Source organism: Varanus komodoensis, unplaced genomic scaffold (assembly GCF_004798865.1).
Source record: "Varanus komodoensis strain SLA01 unplaced genomic scaffold, ASM479886v1 scaffold5, whole genome shotgun sequence".
NCBI classification, from domain to species: domain Eukaryota; kingdom Metazoa; phylum Chordata; class Lepidosauria; order Squamata; family Varanidae; genus Varanus; species Varanus komodoensis.
The window spans coordinates 39,775,540-39,800,209 of NW_025336087.1; the positions used below are offsets into that span (position 1 = coordinate 39,775,540).

At 40.5% G+C, this 24,670-nt stretch overlaps 1 protein-coding gene across 3 annotated transcripts in view; it reads left to right on the top strand.

The window, feature by feature from the left end:
• Positions 1–24,208, top strand: part of LOC123031338 (hippocampus abundant transcript-like protein 1) — a 42,541-nt gene extending 18,333 nt beyond the window's left edge. Inside the window, exons 4-14 of one of the 3 annotated variants that reach the window (XM_044446192.1) lie at positions 2,133–2,260; positions 2,534–2,648; positions 7,947–8,165; positions 9,019–9,051; positions 9,977–10,090; positions 15,908–15,979; positions 17,123–17,235; positions 18,311–18,408; positions 20,372–20,523; positions 21,598–21,621; positions 22,571–22,619. In XM_044446192.1, coding sequence (XP_044302127.1) covers positions 2,133–2,260; positions 2,534–2,648; positions 7,947–8,165; positions 9,019–9,051; positions 9,977–10,090; positions 15,908–15,979; positions 17,123–17,235; positions 18,311–18,408; positions 20,372–20,523; positions 21,598–21,621 — 1,068 coding nt within the window. In that variant the 3' untranslated portion in view covers positions 22,571–22,619. Of the gene's footprint in view, positions 1–2,132; positions 2,261–2,533; positions 2,649–7,946; positions 8,166–9,018; positions 9,052–9,976; positions 10,091–15,907; positions 15,980–17,122; positions 17,236–18,310; positions 18,409–20,371; positions 20,524–21,597; positions 21,622–22,570 lie in introns of all 3 variants that reach the window. The other 2 variants (XM_044446189.1, XM_044446190.1) reach the window with 2 other exon arrangements.
• The last annotated feature ends 462 nt before the right edge of the window (positions 24,209–24,670 follow it).

A 24,670-nucleotide genomic window follows, 5' to 3' on the forward strand; every position in this document is an offset into this window, starting at 1 on the left:
ATATATATATATATATATATATATATAATATATAATATATATAATATATATAATATATATATAATATATATATATATATATTATATATATTATATATATATATTATATATATATATATTAGAACTACCAGGGTGTCTTGGTAGTAAGTGCTCTGAAAATGAGTGATGAAAACTTGGTATCTTTTCTTTGAGGATCCACTGGAGATTTGAGGAAATGCTGACATGATTGAGCATAGAGAGAACTGTCAGTTAAACCTGAAAATGTCAGCTAAACCTGAGAGGATTACATTGCTAAATGGATGGGACTGCTGCCACTTCTTTTGGTGTGCCTACTTTCACTGCTTTTTCACCTAGCCCTTTTCCATTGATGGCTAGATAATTGGTCCCTCACAACCATGTGCGAATTAGACTATATGCAGTCTGGCCTTGTAGGTACCTTACCTACTTCACTGGCTTTGACAGTTGAAATATACACTGGCGTTGATAAAATTAGACTATACATACTGGGCAGCCTGAGTGAACGCTTGCAAAAGGCTAATGAATAAATGCCTTAACATGGTTGCACATTTTCCGGGGCTAGATTTTTTTTTTAAAGTCCCCAACTGCACAGTTTTGGAACCACAAAAATACATTTTAAAATGGTAGTGACCAGAAAGGGATAGTGATCATTGTGGTCGGGGGAGAAAAGTTAGGGCCTGGCATAAAGGACAGTAGATACCAGCTGGAAGACTGAAGGGGAAGGAGAAGAACAAGTCACAGAGAGTCTGATTTGGCTATCCAGTGCAATGTGGAGTTGTTGTGTGAACAACCAGCCCTGCATAACATTGAGAGGGTGACTTAGCATGACGTGCAAAAAAGCTATTAAGTCAAAATATCCAGCATGCAAGTAGACTAACACAGTTAATGACATTAGTATGTGTTAGTCAATTTGCATGTTGCACATTTTGGTTCTGAGTGTATATTTTAATTATGTATGTTATTTTAAAGCTTTATAACCTGTCCTGGAAACATGTTTTGGCTGTGGTATAAATAAGACTGGCAGTGCAAAACATATTACCAATCCTGGGGGGAAGAGATACATTTGAGTATCCAGTACTTCTTAATTTTTGATTAATCATTTCCAAATTAGAGGGAGGTTAGGATAGTTCCCATCTCAAGTTCCATCAGTCCATATTTTTCGGTTAGACTAATTTCTTGAACAGAATGAATTTGACTTTGTGGATATAGCAGTGTGTAGCTATTGTGACCATTTCCTATTCTGATGCTGAAAAATTCCAGTTGAGAAGCATCACAGTCTTCATTCAGTTGCAGTGGTCTTGAGCCTCAGGCTTACAGGGTAAATCTGGCCTCCCTGAGAGATCTGCCACTATTTCTCGGCTGGCCCCTTCTCCTTTGCCCCATCTGCAGAGCGTTTGAGGCTTCTGGCTCTTGCCAGGTTTTCCCCTGTTCCTCTCCCAAAGCCTAGTTAGTGGCTCTATGAGCTTTAAGTCAGAATGTACTGGTGTATACTCCCTTGGATTTGACTCTATCCATGACTGGAATGTGATCCCCAAGAGTTTTTCTAAAATGAGGTTTGGTCTTTGGGCTGGTAAAAAAAATAGCATAGCATAACATAGCATAAGCAAAACATAGCATAGCATAGCATTCTCCTTCCTTGTTCTTTTGAATTGGATACTTCTAATGCAGTGAACTGTGACTTTGTTTAGCAGTTTTGCCTTTGCTACTGCCAAGGAAATAGTCTTAGTCATTATTCAAGAGTATGGTCAAATTTTAAAGTAACTAATCCAGTATTTGTACAATGTGGCTACCTGGCCTACTGCATGAGCATGTAAATAAGTTTTTAAACATGTCTGACCCTTTTTCCAGTCTGTTTCTTTGGCTTTTATACATTGTGCTTTATCAGCTGGTGCTTTCAAAATGTATGTGGTTGTTACTGCATTACTGAATTTTCCCAGCCTGGTGTCCTTCAGGTGCTTTGGACTACAACCCGTAGCATTCCTGACCATTGGACATGCTAGCTGGGACTTATGTGAAATGAAGCCCCATACATTTGGAGGGTACCAAGTTGGGGGAAGGTGTGGTAAATATAAGAGTGAACAAAATGCATTAACCTCACTTCTATTTCCTCCTTAGGGTTTTTTATCATTCATGAGTGCTCCACTGATAGGTGCTCTGTCCGATGTTTGGGGACGAAAGTCTTTCCTACTTGTTACAGTTTTCTTCACTTGTGTCCCGATTCCTTTAATGAAGATAAGTCCATGGTAAGTGGCACAAATGACAGTAGGGGTTTTTGGTGTTCTAAAGAAACTAGAATAATGCCTCCTAGGAAAAGATAATTGACTAGAAGAAAGTGATTTATTTCAAGGCTGGATTTAATTACTGCTGCTGTGTCCAAGTATGTCAGCTCAGTTCTTTTAATTTGGATGTTCAAAATGGAATGCTTAATTAAAGGTGATAAAGTAGCTAAGTTGATGCTTTCTTACAGTTTTACATGATCAAAAGCTTCATTACACAAATGTCTCTTAATTTTTCAGGTGGTATTTCGCTATGATTTCTGTGTCTGGGATTTTTGCTGTTACATTTTCTGTGATATTTGCTTATGTAGCTGACATAACACAAGAACATGAGAGAAGCACTGCATATGGATTGGTAAGACAATTTCTTGACCCACATTTTCAGTTGTATAGCTATGTTCTCACATTAGCATGAACAGGATTCATTGGCAATTTCACATTTTTTTTTTAAATGGTAAGTATGAATTTCACTCAGTTTAGCTGTGTTTGAGTGAGGCATGTTCAGTTGACTTTGTGTTGAAGAGGACCACTCTCCTTGCATCCATAACAACCTCAAGAAAAAGTGACCCAGTAAAGGAACAGAAGCTTAGGTTTCTTAATTCCTGTCAAAAAGCCTGAACCTACACAATAGGAAGTGGGACACTTATCTGTGTCAGGTGTGGGATGGCTTGTCTTCTGATATGGGACTGGATTAGCTTACTGATTTTAAAGGCAAGGCAGAGTAGGAGTCTGGTTTCTTAGTAATGGCCAATTTCTTCTTTCAACTTGGTAGCGTAGAAAGGCAGGACAGCTAGTTAATTCAACATGTGCTAGATAGGCTTCTTTATTGAACTTGGCCTTTTGTATTCTGATTCCTCCATGAATGTTGAAGGCCCTGGGATACCAAACTATCTTAGGCTATATCCCCATTGGTATTTCTATCCAGAGATTACTCTAGCTCTTGTCTCCCTGAATTGCCCCTTTCTCACCAACAGCAGTGTTGGCAGGTGCTGCTGGTTTAATCTTTTGCAGATGGTGAACCTGGAAGTGTCCAGTACTTTCTGTGCGTCTTTTGAGATTTTGAGACTATTTCACACTGCACATGCTGGCTGAAATAGGTTAGAGGTATATGCAGTCATGAGCAATAACAAACTTTTAACTTGGTCTAGGTAGCACTTGGCCCTAGACAAGAAATTCATTTGTAAAGTATAGTGTGCTTAGAAGCTATTCCATGAGTAGATCCTGTAGAAGTGGAACCTCCAGTCCATGGGTTGCATAGGCCTCTGAGGTGATAGATGTTGTCCATCAAGGCTCTGGCAAAGCTCCTGCTGCTTCCTGATGCCCCAGCCCTTCCATGTTCTTGACTGAACCACAGCCTGAATGAGTGGCCCTTGAGGCACTGCCTCACTGGGCTTCACCTGCCTTTCCGCTTCCCTGACTGAGGACTGATCCCTTGTCTCAGGCAAAGGCAGATCAGTTAGGAGCTGGATCAGGTCCTTTGGGCTCCCCAGCCAAAGTTCTATCACCATCATGATGTGGCTTGGTGGAGAGGTTTAAATCACAGTGGGGATGAACATGTTCCCTTCCTCAGTCAGTCTACATGAACCACCTGCAGGGGGTGGAGTAGGGTGGGATGCAATTCTGGGAAGGGTGTGTGTCCAAGTGAATAGGGTGAGTATGTGTGAGAATTGGGTCTGTGTGTGAAAATGGTGGGATAAATGCTGTGGGTTGTTCACCTCACTATTGGCGCGTATCTCTTTATGTCCTGGCATAGGGCCAGCTTGAATTGGATTTGAGGATTCCCCACCCTGATTTAGCTAAGCATGGACTCCTATTGGTTTTCAACATGCCTAGGATAGCCAGTATTGATTTCAGTCATGTCCAACATGTGCATCAGTCTGCCTCTCTCTTGCCTGAGGATGATTTGCCTTCTAGGCAAAGAGAAAGCATGAAAGTTGCATGCTAGGCCAGACATGGCAGCACAGTGGCTGCCACTATAGTTTCCTCTGGGCCCTCAGCTTTAAGAGGACCAGCAAGTTGAATCTGATCCCCCTACGTCTCCTGGTTTTCGCGCACGTGTGTGAAATTCTTCTAGTACTTTTAGTAAAGCCTTTACCCTAAAAGTGACATAAGAGATTTCCCCCTGTTCATCCCAAAAAGTAAGATGGTGACTGAGGGTTTGGCTAAGTTGTTTATGACAGAGAGCACATCTGAATGCCTTTGACAATGGAATTGCAAAATATCTGCAAATGGGATTAGAATAGTTGCCTGAAATTGAGCCATGTAGTGAAATTTATTCTAGCATAGTTTCCCCACTCTTGGATGCTCCAGTCTGAGCCCCTGAAGCAAATACTTTTTATGAAAGGCCTCTTTTACTGCGCCACTAATGAGCAGGGTCTATAAAGGATTAATATGGATATTTGTATCTAGAATTGGTACTTGCATTCGTCTTCATACCGTCTAATTAAAAGTTTATGATTGCCACCTTCCATATCTCCTCCTTTGAATAAAAGTTAGAATAACAGGCAATTTTTCACAGTTTGTCATGATAACTTACTCTTATCAACTTTCCTTGTTCTGTATATATCTGGCAGGTAAACTGCGGGTGTGATGATGAGGAACTGAATTTGCCTTTATGATAATCAGAAATGTGTAGGAACTGGGTTCTAGAAATGGAAGCCACAGAATTAAAAAAATGTTTCCAGAGTGCAAGTAATGGCTGGCTAGCTGGGTCTGTCTGTCTTTCTAGAAAACAACAGCAACTACTAGTACAAATAGCTCTTTAGAAGCTCCTTCCTGAGTCTATGAAAGAATTTTCTTTTCCTTCCTCTTCTCTTCCATCCTGGGTCACTGAAGAAAAGCATTCAGAAGGTTGCTAGTAGTAGGAGGCTGTGTCATGTCTGGATGTCTAGTGCTTAATCAAAGATGGCTCCACTGAACAATATTATGTTACTTTTTGAGGCAGACTTAATTGCCAAGACACAGTACTGTGCTTTCAGTTCGCTAAAGTTCTAGAAAGTCATTTCCCTTGTTGCTTCATTACTGCATAAGCACCATGGCAACCTCTGCAAAGTAGAGTACTTAACTGTCTGAAAAACACCTTGCTAAAAACATATTGATGAAGTGTTAAAGCACTGAGATTGTGGTGAGGGAGGTAGACTTGTATAAGAAAACTTCACATTGAGGCCTGTAAGATACAAGGGTTTCTTTAGAAAAAGCTGTGCTGTTGCCATATATTTGGCTGATAAATTCATGGATGCAAGTAATGCATGTTGGGGCAAAATATCCCAACTTGAAGTATTTGCTGCTGGGATCTGAACTGGCGCTGACTAAGCAAGAAAGGGTTAGTAATGGAAAACTTGATGAAATTCTCAGCCCAGTGCTCAGCTGCTGTGAGGAAAGCAAACTGCATGCTAGGCATAATCAGGAATGAAATAGAAAATAGAACTGGCAAAATCTGACTTCCCTTTGGTGCAACCTCACTTTGAATATTGTGCTCAGTTGTGGTCATTTTACCTGAACACAGGCATTATTGAGTTGGAACACCTACAGAGAAGGGCAGCAAAAATAACAACGAAGACTGTTCAGCTTAGAAAAAAGACAAGTAAAAGGAGACATGATAGAGGTCTGTATTATGCATGGTGTGGAGGAAGTAGAGAGTCTTTTCCCCCTCTCCCATAAGTCTTGAAACTCAGGTCATCCCTTGAACTTGATTGGTGGGAGGTTTAAGATGCGTAAAAGGAAGTACTACCACACAGCATATAGTTAAACTATGGAATTCATTGACAAGTAAGTGGTGATGGCCTCCAATCTGGTTAGCTTTAAAAAGGGATTGGACATACTCATGAGGATGGAGACTCTCAGTGGCTGTTGGACTTGCCAGCTGTATGCTACCTCTTTTACCAGAGGTGGCCTACCTGCATACACCAATTGCTGAGGAGCTTGGGCAGAAGAGGTCTTGCACCCATCCTGCTCAAGAGATCCTGTGGGCAACTGGTTTTCCACCATGTATACAGAGTGTGCAATTATAGGGACCTTTGGTTTGATCCAGCATGGCTTTTCTTATGGTCTTATGATGTTTTGGAGAAAGTTCAGTCTTCAAAAAAGGGTTATTCACTCCCTGTTGCACGGACACCTTCTCTAGCATGAATACTTCTCTATTTTTAAGTGAAGAGGTTAGTACATCCAGGTTCTCAGGTTTCTCTGAGAACCCAGCCATTCCTTCATCATTAATTGTCTAGAGGAGCTGTGTTTAGTGGATAAAGTTGAACCAAAGAGCCAAATGCATGTCTCTTTTTCTCCTCCTCCTAATCCCCATTAGTGTCGTTCAGGACAGAGTGCCTGAAGGACTTACCTCGCACAGACTGTGTAGCGAAACTCAGCTAAAATAAAGTGCAGTCCTTTAGCAGCTTTCATGTTTCTGTTGCCATAGACAATGCTTAGGCAAAGTGGCAAACTGTAGAAAACCCAGCTTGTCTGTCCATTGTTTTCTTGGCTGGTATTGTCTTTGAGTTAAGTATCTGTAACCAAAAGAACTTCAGTAATACTATATAAGATGTAGTAGTAGTATCGTATAGGCCTTCTAGTGTTGCAGCCAATATTCTCTAATTTGTCACACGATTCTCCTAGTCCTCAAATTCACAACTTGGGCTTTTGGTCTAAATGTAATTTGATCCATATTTTCAGCAGGGTGTTCCTGTGGGTTATCATGAGTCATAATAGGATAGTGCAGCCAGGGGGAAGGGATGAAGTCGGAGAATAAGAATAGAATTTCTAGTCTTGACAACAAAGACTGAGGCATAGAGATAATGAGAAAAGATAAGACTGAGCTTAAAGAGTACAAGCAATTAAAGGCAAGGAGTTCATAGTAAATGTGAAATGAAAGATAAATCCAGTATAAAGAACAGAAAGGAGGACTGTGTGATTGAAACTATGTGGTCACTAAATGAGGCAGGTAGCAGAGTTATGAACAAAAGAAAAGTGTTAAAACAGCTGAAAAGTCAGAATGGATATTGCAATGGTCCAGTTTAAGAATGATGAAGAGTGCCAGTAGGGAGAATTTTAGAAATGCTAAAGATTGGGAAGTATCATGTCTTGGCAGGCAGCTGAATCTGAGAGAGGTGTATCAAATGTTACTGCCAAATTATCATCGTTAGTGCTTCACTGTTCAGAGAATAATATAAACACATTTGCTGTTGACTTTAATAAATGATTGCAAAGTTAGAATAGTGATACTGTCAAGGTGTGTGTGTTAGAAATGTTTCATTCTGGTTATGTAGGGCTGCTGGAATTATGTATGTTAAAACTTACACATTTACAGCAAGCTTTTCACTGAACTCACAATGAATTGAGGAGTTGGGGTTGCAGCGTGAAGCCCTATTATAACTGAAGTTTTTTTAAAAAAATACGCAAACCAACAAATGCATAATTTATATCCTACAGTAAAGTAACAGTTTGGCCACCACTGTGCTGTTCTTAAGGCAGCTGTTGGGTAGTCTAGATGAGAGGAAGTTTAGAGCTGTTGCAGCATACGAGCATAAAGCAATCTAAGTCCCAAATCCATGAATGATTACTTTTTGTTTAATTCTTGAAATGTCTTCTCTCCACCTCTTTATTGTAGTTATGGTGTCTCCTAGTGAAACAATTTAAATGAGATGTCTTTTTCCATGTTTAGGTATCTGCCACATTTGCAGCAAGCTTGGTAATTAGTCCGGCCATAGGAGCACACCTGTCTAGTTTATATGGTGATAACTTGGTGGTCTTAGTTGCTACGGTGGTGGCCGTGGTCGATATCTGTTTCATTCTACTGGCAGTACCAGAATCTTTACCAGAAAAAATGAGACCACCTTCTTGGGGAGCCCTTATATCATGGGAACAAGCAGATCCTTTTGCAGTAAGTTGTTTGTTTGTTTGTTTGTTTGTTTGTTTGAAGCTTTGATATACCATCTGACTACTACAGTCTTGGGACAGTCTACAATAAAACGGAATAAAATAAAGTACAGCAGCCAATAAGTCTAGAACCCTCCCCCCCAACCCCACATTAAAACCTAATCAGCCTTAAAATAGTGAGCAATTTAGCCTGGTGCTGAAAAGAATACAGAGTCGGCGCCAGGCGAACCTCTCTGGGGAATGCATTCTATAACCAGGGTGCCACCGCCGAGAAGCTCCTTCTCTGGGTAGCCACCCTCCTAATCTCTTTAGGAGGGCTCCCAAAGAAGGACCTGTGCGCCAAATCTTAAGGGGTGGGAAGGCACATAGGGAAGGAGATGCTCCTTCAGATAACCAAGACCTTAAGCCATTTAGGGCTTTATAGGTCATCACCAACACCTTAAATTGGGTCTAGACTTCAGTTGGTAGCCAGTGTAGATAGTAAAGGACCGGCATTATATGTTCATACTGTTAATATCCTGGCAGCTCTATTCTGAACCAATTGAAGTATCTGGACCGTCTTCAAGGGTGGTCCTATGTAAAGCACATTACAATAGTCCAAACATGAAGTTAACAGAGCATGGGTCACCATTGCTAGGCACTTCTCATCCAGGTAAGGACGTAGTTGATGCATCAGCCAAAGCTGAAGGAAAGCGCTCCTTCCCACTACCACCACCTGAGACTCCAGGGACAGCTCTTGGTCAAGGAGCACTCCCAAACTGCACACCCTGTCCTTTAGGGGAAGTGCAACCCCATCCCGAAAAGGACTAAAATCAGAAGACTGAATAGTAAGTTATTATTTGTGTTCTTCTTTTCAGTTTTTTGTTTGTTGGTGGACAATGCATGAACAGGTATTTTCAGTAGAGGTTTTGTGCGTGCATTGACAAAATATCCTCAGTTTTGCCTAAAGTGGTTCTTTGAAAACTGTCCAGTGCCTAAAAAAAACACTCTGACTTGTGACAGACAACAATATATCCATAAAAAGGGGTTCATTAAACCAGCATCAGTCTCCGTGGAATCATCACTGTTTGTTCAGATTTGGTTAGCAGGGTCCTTACTAACCAAGACCCTGACAATCAAAGAATTTATTACCGTATCCTTTGATTAGTAGGTAAATCCTTTGACTAGTAAGGTCATGATGACACATTTCAAATAACCATAAAATCTCAGAGGTTTTTGCATGACTTAGTATCTCTTTCTTATTTTAGTATTAACTCAGGCAGCCAGGGATAGGAGACTATTGTGTAGACAAGCCAGTGTGCCTTATGAAGAAGGGGAGCTTACTGGACAAAATGGGCCATCAAGCCCTCTTCTGTGTATGCTCTGTGGGGATAATTCTCCTGACCTAACTTTCCTAAGCAATTCAAATCATGCTAGCAACTCCAGCTGCAAAGACATTGACAACATTGTCAGTGCTGGTTGCTGTGGCCCAGTTTCACCGACTGGGAGCTGTGAGGCCTTTGTTACTTAGTAGTTCTTATAGGGGCTTTCAGGAGGAGAATGAGGCCACCGCGGGAGCAGAAGTACCTTGACGAATTAGGCAAAGGGTCCATTTTAGTCCACTTCTTGGTTTCCATTAAAAAGCTGCTTCTAGAAACCTGGGAATCTCACAAATGACAGAAATAATTCTGGAAGACCCCTTATTCCTACTTGTTTGGGACACACTATAAGTAGAATATTTTCTGATTAATGCATCTAAAGCAATAATTTGGTCCAAACCGACTGCACTTTTTCTGATACTCGGGTTCATTTTATTTTTCTTCAATCTTTTGATAGTCATTGAAAAGAGTTGGAAAGGATTCTACGATTTTGCTGACCTGCATCACTGTCTTTCTTTCATACCTGCCTGAAGCTGGCCAGTATTCTAGCTTTTTCCTGTACTTGAGACAGGTAAGTAATTTCTAGTAATTTGGGAATTATTTTTCTAACTTCTTCCACATTATTTCTGGTAAGTTGCTAATATGCCTAGGGCACAAATAAAGCTTTAAAGTACTGGAGTTGTACATAGTATGTAGCCATTCGATCAGAGAATTTCAAGAAATTTTTAGAATTAGGGTGGTATGGAATTTAATCTGATCCAGTCATTGATACAAACACTAACTTTTCAAAAGAGCACAGTGGTCAGAATTCAGACTACAGGACTAATTGTATGTTTGTAGCCAGCCTCTTTCTTCCTTTAGCAGCAACCTTTGCTTCTGCTACCCACAGATGCCATAGGGAAAACTGTTTTTGAAAACTCAGGAGGTTCAGACGTGGGTTTCTAGTTCATCATCTAGAGCTGCTGTTCAGAAGAAAATGTCTCATTGTTGGGCCTCTGCAACGTTTTGTTGTGTCTGAAAAATCTCTCTGGGTGTAGCCATAGGCAACTTTGACCCATAACACGTTCCACTGTTTTTATTCTGAAAGCACAGTACAGTTTTTCAGCTTTAAAGCAGTATGGCTTAGATCTTGATTTTTAAAATTTGCCTCACAGATGCACCCCTGGAAGGAATTCAACACTTCATCAATCCACAGAGAAAAATGTTAGGATCCAAGCCTTTGTGGATTTCCCTCCACAGCTTGAAAGCACTCACAGCTATCTTTGAACTGGCATATTCATGCATTTTGTAAGAGAGCATGCCAGGAACAAATTCTCATTATTGTTAGGCAAAAATAAAGGTACCAGAGGATATTAAAGTTTCCAGTTTGTATGTTGGTACATTTGGTATGTTCTTGATGGGCAGCACAGCCAGATGGACAGATTGACTTGTCAAAATCTCTTTCTTGCTTCTCTTGGCATTGTTGTTGTTGTTAGTCGCAAAGTGGTGTCTGACCCATTGCAACCCCATGGACAACATTCCTCCAGGCCTTCCTGTCTCCCACCATCCCCCGGAGTCCACTTAAGCTCACGCCGACTGCTTCAGTGACTCCATCTAGCCACCTCATTTTTTGCCATCCCCTTCTTTTGCCATCTATTGTTCCCAGCATTAGACTCTACTCCAGTGAGTTCTTCCTTCTCATTGATTTGATCTCCTTGCTGTCCAGGGGACTCACAGGAGTCTCCTCCAGCACCACAATTCAAAGGCCTCAATCCTTTGGCACTCAGCCTTCCTTATGGTCCAACTTTCACAGCCATACATTGCAACTGGGAAAACCATAGCCTTGACTATACGCACTTTTGTTGGCAGGGTGATGTCTCTGCTTTTTAGCATGCTGCCTAGATTTGCCATAGCTTTCCTCCCAAGGAGAAAGCGTCTTTTAATTTCTTGGCTGCAGCCCCCGTCTGCGGTGATCTTGGAGCCCAGGAAAATAAAATCTGTCACTACCTCCATTTCTTCCCCATCTATTTGCCAGGAAGTGATAGGACTGGATGCCATGATCTTAGGTTTCTTAATGTTGAATTTCAAGCCAACTTTTACGTTCTCCTCCTTCACCCGCATCAAGAGGCTCTTTAGTTCCTTTTCACTTTCTGCCATGAGAGTGGTATCATTTGCATATCTGAGGTTGCTGATATTTCTCCCAGCAATCTTAATTCCAACTTGTGATTCATCTAGCCCTGCCTTTCTCATGATGTGCTCTGCATATAAGGTAAATAAACAGGGCGACAGTATACAGCCTTGCCAAACTCCTTTCTCAATTTTGTACCAATCAGTAGTTCCTTGTCCAGTTCTCACTGTTGCTTCTTGACCCTCATATAGGTTTCTCAAGAGACAAATAAGATGGTCAGGTACTCCCATCTCTTTAAGAACTTACCACAATTTGATGTGATCCACACAATCAAAGGCTTTAGCATAGACAATGAAGCAGAAGTAGATGTTTTTCTGGAGCTCCCTAGCTTTCTCCATGATCCAGCATCTGTTGGCAATTTGATCTCTAGTTCCTCTCCCTCTTCGAAATCCTGCGTGTACTTCTGGTGGTTCTCGGTCCACATACTGCTGGAGCCTAGCTTGTAGGATTTTGAGCATAACTTTGCTAGCATGCAAAATGAGTGCAGTGGTGCGGTACTTTGAACATTCTTTGGCATTGTCCTCCTTTGGAATTGGAATGTAAACTGACCTTTTCCAATCCTGTGGCCACTGTTGAGTTTTCCAAATTTGCTGGCATATTGAGTGTAGCACTTTTACTGCATCGTCTTTTAGGATTTTGAATAGCTCAGCTGGAATACTGTCACCTCCACTAGCTTTGTTGTTGCTCAGACTTCCTAAGGCCCATTTGACTTCACATTCCAGGATGTCTGGCTCGAGATCAGTGACCACCCCATCGTGGTTATCAGGGATGTTAAGCTCTTTCTTGTAAAGTTCTTCTGTGTAATGTTGCAACCTCTTCTTAATCTCTTCTGCCTCTGTTAGGTCCCTGCCATTCCTTTATCATGCCCATCTTTGCATGAAATGTTCCCTTCATATCTCCAATTTTCTTGAAGAGATAACTGGTCTTCCCTATTCTATTGTTTTCTTCTATTTCTTTGCAGTGTTCATTTAAGAAAGCATTCTTATCTCTTCTAGCTGTTTTCTGCAATTCTGCATTCAATTGGGTGTATCTTTCTCTTTCTCCCTTGCCTTTTGCTTCCCTTCTTTCCTCAGCTATTTGTAAAACTTTCTCAGACAGCCATTTTGCTTTCTTGCATTTCTTTTTCTTTGGGATGGTTTTAGTTGCTACCTCTTGTACAATGTTGCAAACCTCCATCCATAGTTCTTCAGTTACTCTGTCTATCAGATCTAATTCCTTAAATCTATTTGTCACCTCTACTGTATATCCATCAGGGAAATGATTTAGGTCATACCTGAGTGGCCTAGTGCTTTTCCCTACTTTCTTCAATTTAAGCCTAAATTTTACAACAAGACGCTCATGATCTGAGCCACAGTCAGCTCCCAGTTTAGTTTTTACTGACTGTATAGAACTTCTCCATCTTTGGCTGCAGAGCACATAGTCAGTCTGATTTCTGTGTTGACTGTCTGGTGATGTCCATGTGTAGAGTTGTCTCTTGGGTTGTTGGAAAGGAGTGTTTGCTATGACAATCGTATCCTCTTGACAAAATTCTACCAGCCTGTGCCCTGCTTCATTTTATACACTAAGGCCAAGCTTGCCTGTTATTCCGGTTATCTTTTGGCTTCCTACTTTAGCATTCCAATCCCCCATGATGATAAGGACATCAATTTTTGGTGTTAATTCTAGAAGTTGTTGTAGGCCTTAGTGTATAGAACTGGTAAACTTCAGCCTCTTCAGCACCAGTGGTTGGGGCATAGACTTGGACTACTGTGATGTTGAATGGTCTACCTTGGATTTGAACTGAGATCATGGCATTGATCCATATGTAAAAATAATATGAAGCAAATCAGATGTGATGGCAATACATATAACTAAGTTGGGGACCGAGATAGCAACAACAGCACAATTGTGAGATATGCTTTAAGTCTAGAACTCAAGTTCTGTGTTAGGGTTATTATCTGAACCAGTTTTATCCTGCTTTTCAGCTGTAAAAAGCTCCCATGCCAGTTTGCTTATGTGTTTGTTTATTCATTAAACTTATATTGTGCATTGCTAGTCCCATCGGACTCTCTAAGTGGATTACAGCAGAACAATTTATAACAATGCAAACAGAGTAAAAACATAGCACTACAGTAACAACAGTAGAACAGGAATATACAGTGACACTATACAGGTGGGAGTTATGGGCTGATGAGTTAAAACAATATAAGTTAAAACAGTAAGAATATATAAAAACTGAATACCTTTAAAATTATGGAGAATAAAATCACCTGTTAAAATATCCGCAAAATAAAGTTGTTTTCACCTGGCACCAAAAAGATGGTAATGAAGCTGCCAGGCACCCTGCTCTTGGGAGGCTATTTCATAGGTGGGGCGCAACACCACTGAGAAGGCCCTTTTTGTGTTTGCCATCCTCCTTGCCTCTTTCTGACCTTAGGTTTTGGGTAGGTTACATATGGGAGCAGACAATCCCTCAGATATCCTAGTTCCAAGCCATTTAGGGCTTTATATGTGGAAAGAAGCACCTTAAATTGGGCCCAGAGCTCCATTGGCAACCAATGTAGATGATCAGTATTGGAGTAACATGGGTGTGCAAACATGGTTGTGCGAACTTGTTTGCACCAACAGTCACACCACCCTGTTGTGTACCTGTTGAGGTTTCCAGGCCATCTTCAAGGACAGCCCCGCATAGAGCACGTTACAGTAGTCCAGTTGAGAGGTTACCAGAGTGTGGGTGATTGTGGCTAGGCTTATGAAGTTCAGTGATAAGACTGTCCCTGTACTCAGACTTGTGACCTAAAAGACATGATACAAAAAGAAAAAGGACTGGGAGGGAGGAGAAAAAGAAAACAAATTCTGGCATCAGTTTCTAGTTAGGAAGTTTGGCAGAGAATAGGGAAGCAACTGTTCTGCAGCTCCTGTTCTGGCTGATGGATGAGACCAGACTAATCTTTCTTATAGGCAGAGGTGCAGCCTCCTAGTGGAACTTGGTCTGCTGTCTGGTGACAGAAACCAGTGTGGTCTGCCCTTCTGCTCTGTAGTTTCAGAGCAGTAGAGAAGATAAGAAGTCCTAGTCCAAAGTAGAAACCAAACTTGGCATAAAACACATTCCGGACTATAGTAAATGGTAAAGAGATGCCCAAGGGGTGGGGGGTATACAAAACATCTTGAGATGCTTACGTGGAAATAAGGTTTGTTGCAAACTAAAAATAAGTTTAAGGAGCAACCACTGGTATATCTCCAGTACCTTGTACCAGGATACAGGGGAGTAGCCAGTGCAGTGGCATTAGAAAAGAAAAAAAAAAAAAAGAACATATGCTAATCAAAGTCTAATTGCCTGAGGTAATGTATATTTTCCTTGAGGTTTTTGTTCCGGCTGCAGTCATGTACACAGGGGTTCCTGACAGCTTATGTCTATGTACATACACATACTCCCAAATGTACATTGGTAACGATGAAGGAAAAGGCATGGCATGGCAGCAGTGCTCATAGAAAAGAGCCCCATTAGATTTGTGCTGCTGTTTCCTTTTATCTCCTGCACAGGAATTTAATTTACACTAAATACAATCTTTCTTACTGATCATGAACTGTCATGCATTTCTTTGACCAAAAGTTGACTTAAGGTGCAATCCTATCTTCGTGTCTTTCTTGAAGTTTTAATGAAGTTCTGCCACTAAGACAGAGGGAAAGGAGGAGGTATATTGACCATCCTTCCTCCATTTGATTCTAGAGCTGATACAAATGCTTCTTGATGTTTGGGGCATTGTTAGGGGCCGAGAGAACTTTGGAACCTTCTGATCCAGAGCTTCCCTTGCTAGAACTGCACCTTCAGCACACATCACCAGTATTCCTCCCTTCCTTTTTCTCCGAGAGATGAGGGGCACATATCACTCTGTGAAAGCGGAAAGGGTGGGTCCATGGTTAGATCTCCAAGATTGGAGCTCTGCCTCTGACCTGTGGCCCGAGAGATGCTCTGCCAGGGACCATAGGTTTGTCCTGTTACTTTTTGTGCTCGACCTTGATTGAAGCCTTTCTTTTACAGATCTTAATATTTGTAGTGATAGCCACCACTGAAATCACTTTTGACCTTCTAGTCTTCCAGATTTGGTCTTACGAACACCATTTTTTTCTGGCTTGTATAATTCTGTCCTTTAAATCTTATTTTCGTTTTGGAAGTCAAAAAGAAACAGTTGCTTTTAAACTGTCCATATACATTGCTTCTGTGTTTTGTTTTGTCTACAGGTGATAAAATTTGAGTATGCTACCATTGCGGCATTCATCGCTGTCATTGGGATTCTTTCAATAGTTGCTCAGGTGAGCATAGTATTTCAGAAATGTAGATTTTAATGAGCAGCCAGAAGATGGACAAGTATTCACATACAAGTAGTGAATCACATGCTTTGAAGATTAAGTGTGCATAACACACATTTTTGTGTGCCGCATAAAATACAACTGTGGTGGAACGAGGGTTTTGCAAAATGCAATCTTTATTTTAAAAATTAACCTCTCATCTTACTTCCTCCTAAAGAGGAATTTAAGGCTGCTTATATACAAGAACACTGCATAATATTTAAGAACAGTGTGTCTCACACCCCATTTCTAGTAATCAGAATAGTTTGGAAGAGCCACATTTAACATAACCCCGTAACTTGTAGAAGTATTTTAGGCATAGCAGTTAAAAATGGAGAACTGTGCCAAAGCCACCATCCTAAAAAGCCATTCTCCCTTAATTCCTATGGGCCAATAATCAGAAGTTGTGTGTGCTGGGACTGATGGGAGTTGATGACACAAGCATCTGGAGGACTCAGGTTGAGAAAAGTTGGTTTGTTCTTAGGTTTTGGCAGATTTCCTGCATCAACAGGAGGCTGGACTCCTTTCCTTTCTTTGAGTCTATAGATTGAATATTCTTCTCCCAAATGACTGTCTTGGCATTGTGGCTTTCTACGTTGACTGAAAGCTGCCAGAGGACTTGGTGCCTGTTTGTTCTAAAGGGAGACTTAAAGAGTTTTTCCATGGCTAACATTGAATGTACAGAGCTGAGGGTCCTCTAAATGAGTTGCAAAAGGAATCAATAGGAGTGCTAGAGGGGAAGGATGTTGAAATGTATTTTCTTAATTCTTGTTGGAAAAACTAGCATAAAAGTTAAGAGCATGCATTTTTGAGGAAAAAGTTCCCAGTTTAAATTGTGCCTTAACTGTAGCAGAATTAAGGAATTCCTTGTGGTGTGGCCTTTATTCCCACTGATAATACTGTTGTAACTGATAGACTTGTTTCAAGATTACTGAGAAAAAACATGTGAAGTAAGAAACATGCTATACAAATACTGTAATTAATTGGAAAGGTTTTGTACTTTGTGTTGTGCATCTCTTTCACATTGCACAGATTCATTTAGTTTAAACTAAAAAGTGTTTAACACCCCAAGCCTTTAACAACATAATTCATTTTCTATTTTTGTAGACTGTCTTTCTCAGTATCCTCATGAGGTCCATAGGAAACAAAAACACAGTTCTCCTTGGCCTTGGTTTTCAGATGTTCCAGCTGGCCTGGTATGGTTTTGGTTCTCAGCCTTGGTAAGTATAGTGCCCTTACTCTTGGAGCCTGACATGGCTTAAAAGGTGAAATAGATTTTTTGTATTAATAAATCTTCATATGTTTTATAACTCTTCAGAATGCTATAGATCTGTAGTCTTGAACTTTAGGTCAAACTTACATCTGGGGTTCTGTGTCTTATTTCTTTCACTTTTCATGGTGTTGTTGGTTCTGATACAACCTGCCATAGGACTTGTGAACCAATAATGGGTCCCACATGGTTCCTTCCAGATGTTTGTGGTAACTTCTGTAATACCTGAATATAGGTCATTCTGGCTGGGCCTGATGGGAGTTGTACTCTAAGACATCTGGAGCTTTCCATGTCAGGGAAGGCTATCCTACAAACTATTAGCTCTTTTGATTATTTCAGTTTTTGCACTAGTTTCTAATTGACCTGCTAGTTCACTTTGTCTCTACTCTTCTTTCTTTTTGGGAGGAGGTGGATTGTGCAAGGGTTCTCATACTAGTAGGATTAGACTCTGATCTTTTACTTAAAGAGAAAACAAAACCACTGCCCTGTTTTGCCTTCCCAAATGGTTAAAAATTTAGCACTTGCTATCAAACAAAAATAGTTCTGTACTTGGTATTTTATCTTTCATTTTAAAGCTCATTTGCTATATGGAATTTATGTGCTAATATTTTCAACTCTATATGGTGGGAAGGGTTTAAGAGCCAGACTGTAAGCTACTATGGGCGGCATCAGTGTTGCTGTGGTTTCTATTCTGCTCCTCAGCTGTAACATTTACCAATATTTACTTGTTGAAATGGGGCAACTGCCTGTCAGATTTCCCTGCCTGATGTTACTGGCTGGCACTGGTGGAGTGGAAAAACTTGCTGACTAGTGATCCAGTTTTATGTGACAAGTTCTTATAACCCTTCATTTGCTGGGGTGGGACACTTTGCCTGGGGAGGCCAGCTGTGGGGCAACTGTAATATGTAGCCTGGCTCTAAATGTAATGCTACCAACAAGAGACATTAACACCTGAAAAGCTGCCCTTCTGTGTAGCTTCTTCTTTGCAAATAATGTAATGACATTATTTTGTATCTTGCTCTTAGGATGATGTGGGCAGCAGGAGCTGTAGCAGCCATGTCAAGTATTACATTTCCAGCAATCAGTGCTCTGGTGTCACGAAATGCAGACTCAGACCAACAGGGTGAATGCAGAAACTGTTTCTATACAATTGCACAGATGGATTTTTCTATTTATATATATACATATATTCAAAAGATTTGTATCACACTCCACACCCAAAATATCTCTGTATACTTAATGGGACGTAAGTTGTGCATACTATGGATCTTTCAGAAATGTTGATTCTCTACCCCAGGACAGGGAATTAAAAAAAAAAAAAAAAACAACCATGAGGGATATAGTCCCTTGAGGCTAATTTCTTGGGAAGCCCTGGACCACAGCCAGGGCCAAGACTGAAGCAGAAACTGTGGGCTGCTCCTAAAGTACCTTGGTGTTAGTTGAGCTCATGGGTTGTATCTTCTGTATCCCTGCTGTAGATGCGTAGGCATCTCTTTGTATGCTGACCTGTTTTGCAGACCTACCTACTTTCCTTTCCTTCCATCCAATTTTTCTTGGTTTAACACAAATGTATAAATCTGTAACCAGCTGTAGTAGTACTTGGACTTCAGCATTTTCATGAAATATTGGTTGTGGCACAGATTATTTTTCTCTCAAAGTGTTTTATGTTACGCTGTGGGCAGACTATTTGGATCTCTCTGTTTCTAAAAGTATTGGGTATTAAAAGATGATTTTGGGGGTTGGGGAGAACAGAAGCACAGAAAAGAGGAAAGCTACCAAAATCAAATCTAGCAAGTTTAATCTCATAGGGTCTGCAAGTTTATGAGCAAAGAATCTTCCCAGCTCTAGGTGCTCTCTCTCTCCTTCTTTGTGTCTCTGGGTGCATATGAGAGAGACTGTCTGAATAGGATGTATAAATTTTACTGGATCTGTTCCTTTTTTGTTAAGGAGATGACAATTTTTTCTGCACAGCATAGAATGGGAGTGAAATTGATAAGAGAAATCACTTTTAAAATTTTTTGTGTGGGTAAAGGTGAGGTTCTATGTCCTTCTGACATCAATAGTGGGGCCACAGGGTTGGCAGAGTCCCAGGTCCAAGGCCAAGCCCTCTCTGCACCTCCTGTTGCAGCTGGGATAGATAGAATTTAAGTTTTTATTTAAAACTTATTTTAATTGCTAAATTATTGTATTTATTAGGATTTTAAAATTAGCCGAGAATGAACCGGGGGTTTTAAATGTTTTTTTTTCTTTTAAATTATTATATTGTTATTGTTTATGTATGTTTTTCTGTATTTTTTGTGAGCCGCCCCGAGGCTTTGTTGCGATGGGGGCAGCATAGAAATGTTTTAAATAAATAAATAAATAAATGTGCTGGCTACTACTCCAGGATTACTGGTAGGCCTCAGTGAGGCCAACAATGGGTGTATTGGGAGTCAGGGAGGGAAGGAGGCTGGGGCTAAGGACTTAAACCTATCCAGCACCACAGTCCCCCCACATGCTTTCTTCTAGTTGGCTGAGAATGACCATGTAGATAAAATATGTAGTGGTGGCAGAGACCACCTCCAGACCTCATTCCATGCATAGGACACAAGTCTGCTTCACAGGGTGCAGAGACTCACATGTAGAGATGGCGGTGAGCTTAGGATTGCACCCTAAGTGCGTAAACAACAGCAGAAAAATGTCAAGATGTAAGTCTTACTGTAATAAGTAGTCTTGTTGTAATTAAGTATCTTTGGAAGTCAGAAAGTGGAAGCTAATGCCACCTAGTGGTGACAAAACTTTTGCAAGTGCAAAAGCATATGGATTAGAGCTGTCTTCTTGCATTTAAATTAATACTCTAATTCAGTTACTTTGAAACTTCCAAACACGGAGATTTCTACTACCTATGTACTGTATTACTTGTCTGCAGCCTTATTTTGCAGTCAAGCTAATCCTTGAAGAGTATTCATTAGTACTTGATCAGCAGGAAATAAGGTCAGCCTGGTAATTGCATGTTAGCTTCAAAGTCATTAAACTGTAGTCTTTAGCCTTCTTGCATCATAATTTTAAAATGATTTCACCTTCACTCTTAACTTACTCTTCTGCAGGGGTCGTCCAGGGGATAATAACTGGAATCAGAGGTCTGTGCAATGGTCTTGGTCCTGCTCTGTATGGCTTTATCTTCTTTCTGTTCCATGTGAAGCTTAACGAGTTGGCTCCTGTTCAGGATAAAAAGGCTATGCAGGATCCAAGTGATGAGGTAACTGACCATTAATCTTAATTGGTAGAGTGGTTTTTAATAGCTCTCGATCAAAGCATTTTCTGGCAAATTCCTTAATCAAAATCTCCATGCCTTGCTGTATATTGAAGTATGATGTCATCATACAAGATGGCCTTTTCTACCTCTTGTGCCTATGCAAAATGTAAAATATGCAATGAATCTGCAATCAGAAAACATTCAGGATGTAACTTGCTGCCACTGTTGCTCTGACTTTATGCATCAGAAAGTTGTTGTTAGCAGTATATCTTGATTTCCTGCTCTTTTGCATCTTATTTTGTGACAGCCTGGCTTTCAGTTCTGAAACCTGACCTGATAAGACCAGTTGAGCAAACCTAGGTACATTGGGCTGAGAATTTTGGATTTATTTTAGAAACTCGTTTTAAAAAACATGCAATACCTTCTTAAAGAATACACTTAAGGACATGAAGTCAAATTGTGTGACTCCTCCCCCATCTTGCATTTTGTTCAGACAGTCTTGCTTACTAACAGTTCTTCGTCGTGGGGAGTCTTCATCTTTGCCTCCTTTCTTTTCTGTTCTCTGTGGGCAAATCTGAAACGTTATTTACACGGACATGCTTTTCACACTTCCAAGAGCTACTTCTAGTTTGCTGGCTCATGGAACTACCTGAGATTGCATTCAGGCTCATGAAAAAAATACTACTTGAGATAGTGTCCGCTTTCTTTAAGAATTCTGAGAGTGAAAGCTTTGGGGAAGGACAATACCGAGACTGAATGATTATTTAGCCATGTGTGTTTGTCATAAATAGGTGATTCATTGTCCCTCCTTGCCACCACAGCGCATCTATTTATTTTTATGCAGTCTCCTCTTCGCCAGTGTGCTGGAGGTGCTTTATAATGGAGTTGTCAGAATGTCCACACATTTATGGTTGAGTCAGCGCTTCTGTTTATAGTCTTGTGTATTTAATAATTTACAGTTTGTGTCAAATAGGCTGCCAAAGCCTGCCATAAAGACTCTCCTGGGTAAAATGTTTTACAAGTATCTCAGGCTTCATACTGTGTTCATCCAGGCTGACATGGGCTTTATCCTTTTAGGCTCTGAGACTTGATCTGGCTTGAGTAAGTCTCCTCTTAGTATGGCCATTCTGAAAATATTTTGTAGAAGAGTGGGATATAAATAATTATTCCTGGCGTAGCCTATAATTCATATTTATCCTTCTTATGCCCATTGATGTAATTTAAAATGTTAATATGTTGTTAACATGTTCTTAGGATTTAACAAATATTTGCTGATAATATCTATTGAATTAATAATGCACAACTCACCCTTTCTTGAAGCTGTTCGTTATACTCTGAGATCACAGGAAAGGGAGTTGCTATTTCTCACCATCTGTCTTCTTTCATGCCCTTTTCCAAAATATCTATAAAACATAGAAGCTGTTTCCCTTGCTCCCATAAATGTTTCTCTTCACCCTCCACACCATTATGCCAAACAGCCTCTTTTCTAACCCCCAGTTCCCCCAGGGGCCTCAGGTTTGGGGGAATGCAGCCCATTCCAGTTGTCCCAGGAAACAGTCCCAGTTCTCTCAGTCCACCAAGGGCAGCAGTGGAGCTGAAGTATATCCTGATGTTTCCTGCAGCTGAGCAAGCAAAGATGTAGGGACATGGTTCTGTATTCCAGACAGCCATTCCATATTGCTCCTGCTCCTTTCTGCTGTCTCCCTGAGCAGGGTGTTCTTCATCCCAGCACGTGGCCTCTAGCACTACAAAGGTGATGCACTGTTGTGTGATGAGTTCTGAAGGCAGTCAGGAACAGTCCTGCCTCCGTGCAGAATGAAACTAGAGATGAGGCCTCTTTGTCAGAAGCAGAATTCAGGTTGCTGGGTATCACTGGTTATTAGGGCCAGTCAAAATTAGCTCGATTGGATTTTCAGTTAAATAGTGTGACTAGAAGTGCACTCACAACATCTCTGTCTAGTTGTGGGTACAGCTTTGCATAGGCTTGTTGTTTATATTTCATTCTACAGTCATTTATCTATAGCAGTTCATCCTTTCTTTTTCTCTGCAGAGTGCAATTATACCTGGCCCACCTTTCCTGTTCGGTGCATGTGCAGTCCTTCTAGCTTTTCTAGTTGCCTTATTCATCCCTGAGCACAGTAAAGCCAGCAGTACCAGAAAGCACAGCAACAGCATCAGCAGTAACCAGAGCAACAACCCAGACAGAGGCAGCGATGAGGACATTGAGCCACTGTTGCAAGACAGCAGCGTATGAGAGCTAGAATTTTCTAATGCTACTATAGACTGCAAGCAAGCAAAACTCATGCACTGAGCTCTGAATCCAGAGCAGGATTTAACTGGAGTGAGCTTTTGATCTATCAGAAGCTTTGCACATTTCACTCACCCAAGGTGTACTGTACAGGTAGCCACTGGTGTCCCATTCGGGCAGATTTCAACCACTTAATGTGTTTTTTGTATAACACTCTGAAGTAGTTATTTTTATGTATCGGTGCAAATGCTCTCAAGCCCAATATTGAACTGAGAATTTGGAATACAGTATATTAGAAAATACTTTCAAACACAATTGAACACTGAGTACCCAAATTCACTGTGAGATAACCACAGCCCTGGCCAAAGTACTAAATGGTTAAGCTTTTCCATTATGCACTTTCATTGGGTAAATACTTCCTGGTAGCTTTTTTGGGAAAATGCTGTATGTGAGTAAAAGCTACTGATGGATAAAAGTAATTACAAAAATCCCTCCTTCATATGCTACTTTACTTCTCCTACTAATATGCTATCTGATAAAATGAGTATTGCGTAACTACTTATAGATGACATGTCGTGGAAGAACTTCAGCCACCGAAATAGCAGTTATTTGCAAGCTTCACCTCTCATTCCCAAGGACTCTAAACTTTAGACTTGTCTAAAAAGAGCTCCAGCTGGAACCCAAAGTGGGCAAAGCTATTCTGTGTAGATGGAAGGCATTAGTGGTGCTCACTGAACTGCTTAGCATTACCAAGATGGCCAGTTCTGACATAGAGACTAATTAACCGGACACTGAGGCAATTTACATTGACTTGTGTGTATTTATTGCATCATCTGTCACTTTTTACCTGCCATATGAAGCACTCCGACCCTGTTAATTTCACTCCTGCCTTAACTGCTACTTAGTGTGTGTGTGTGTGTGTGTGTTATCAACTGTATTTAGCTTCATATCATTCTCAATCTCTGAAGAATCTCATGGATTACAGGTATGACATGCTTTTCCAAAAGAGGTGTTCAAGATGGTTTAGTTTCTACAGAGTATCATGCTGTAATTTTTAGAGGCATTTTATGAAATTACACAGATTTCTATGTATTTTGCAGCAGTGGAAATGGACCATCACACAAAAATCTAAAATACTCTTATGAATGTTTTATATGTATTGAATATATGTAGATATTTGTAAGAAGTTTTACTTTTTTTGCAGATGAGGTACTGTGTAAATCTTGTATTTATAAGTGTAATGAGGGTGTTGACCAGATATACAGCTTTTATAAAGGATTGTGTAATGACTGAACAAAAATTAAATATATATATATATATATATATTTTGAAACTTGTTCCGCCTTAAGCAAAGATATCAAACCTTTTGTACTATGCAGTTTGGTTTTTAAGTTAATAAGCTTCCTAATGCATAATAAATTTGCAACATATGTTACCCATGCTTCAAATGTGACTTTACTATCGTATGTATTTCCAAATACATATTTTTAGATTATTTGTGTTACATAGGTCCTTAGCTAATTTGTCCTGGCACACTACTTCAACGCTTGAGTTTTTTTCCTTTGCCCAGCTCTTGATGTGCTAAGTGACAGACCTGACTGTTCATAACTGGTTTGCTGCAGCAGTTGTTCCTTAGACAATGACATACTTTAAGCATACCAGCTGCCCTCAACTTGGTGCCTTCCAAATGTATTGGATTACAACCTTCTCCATCCCTAGCCAGCAAAACCACTAGTTCGGAGTTTATAGGACTTCTAGTCCAGCCCATCTGGAGGCACCTGGCTGGGGAAGGCTGTGGTATAGCTGGTTCTAGGAAATTGAGGGGATCTTGGAACTGTTAGAGAAGTACCCAAGACAATCAGCCAAGCATTAACGATGGACCAGAGCACACGTTTCTTTAAA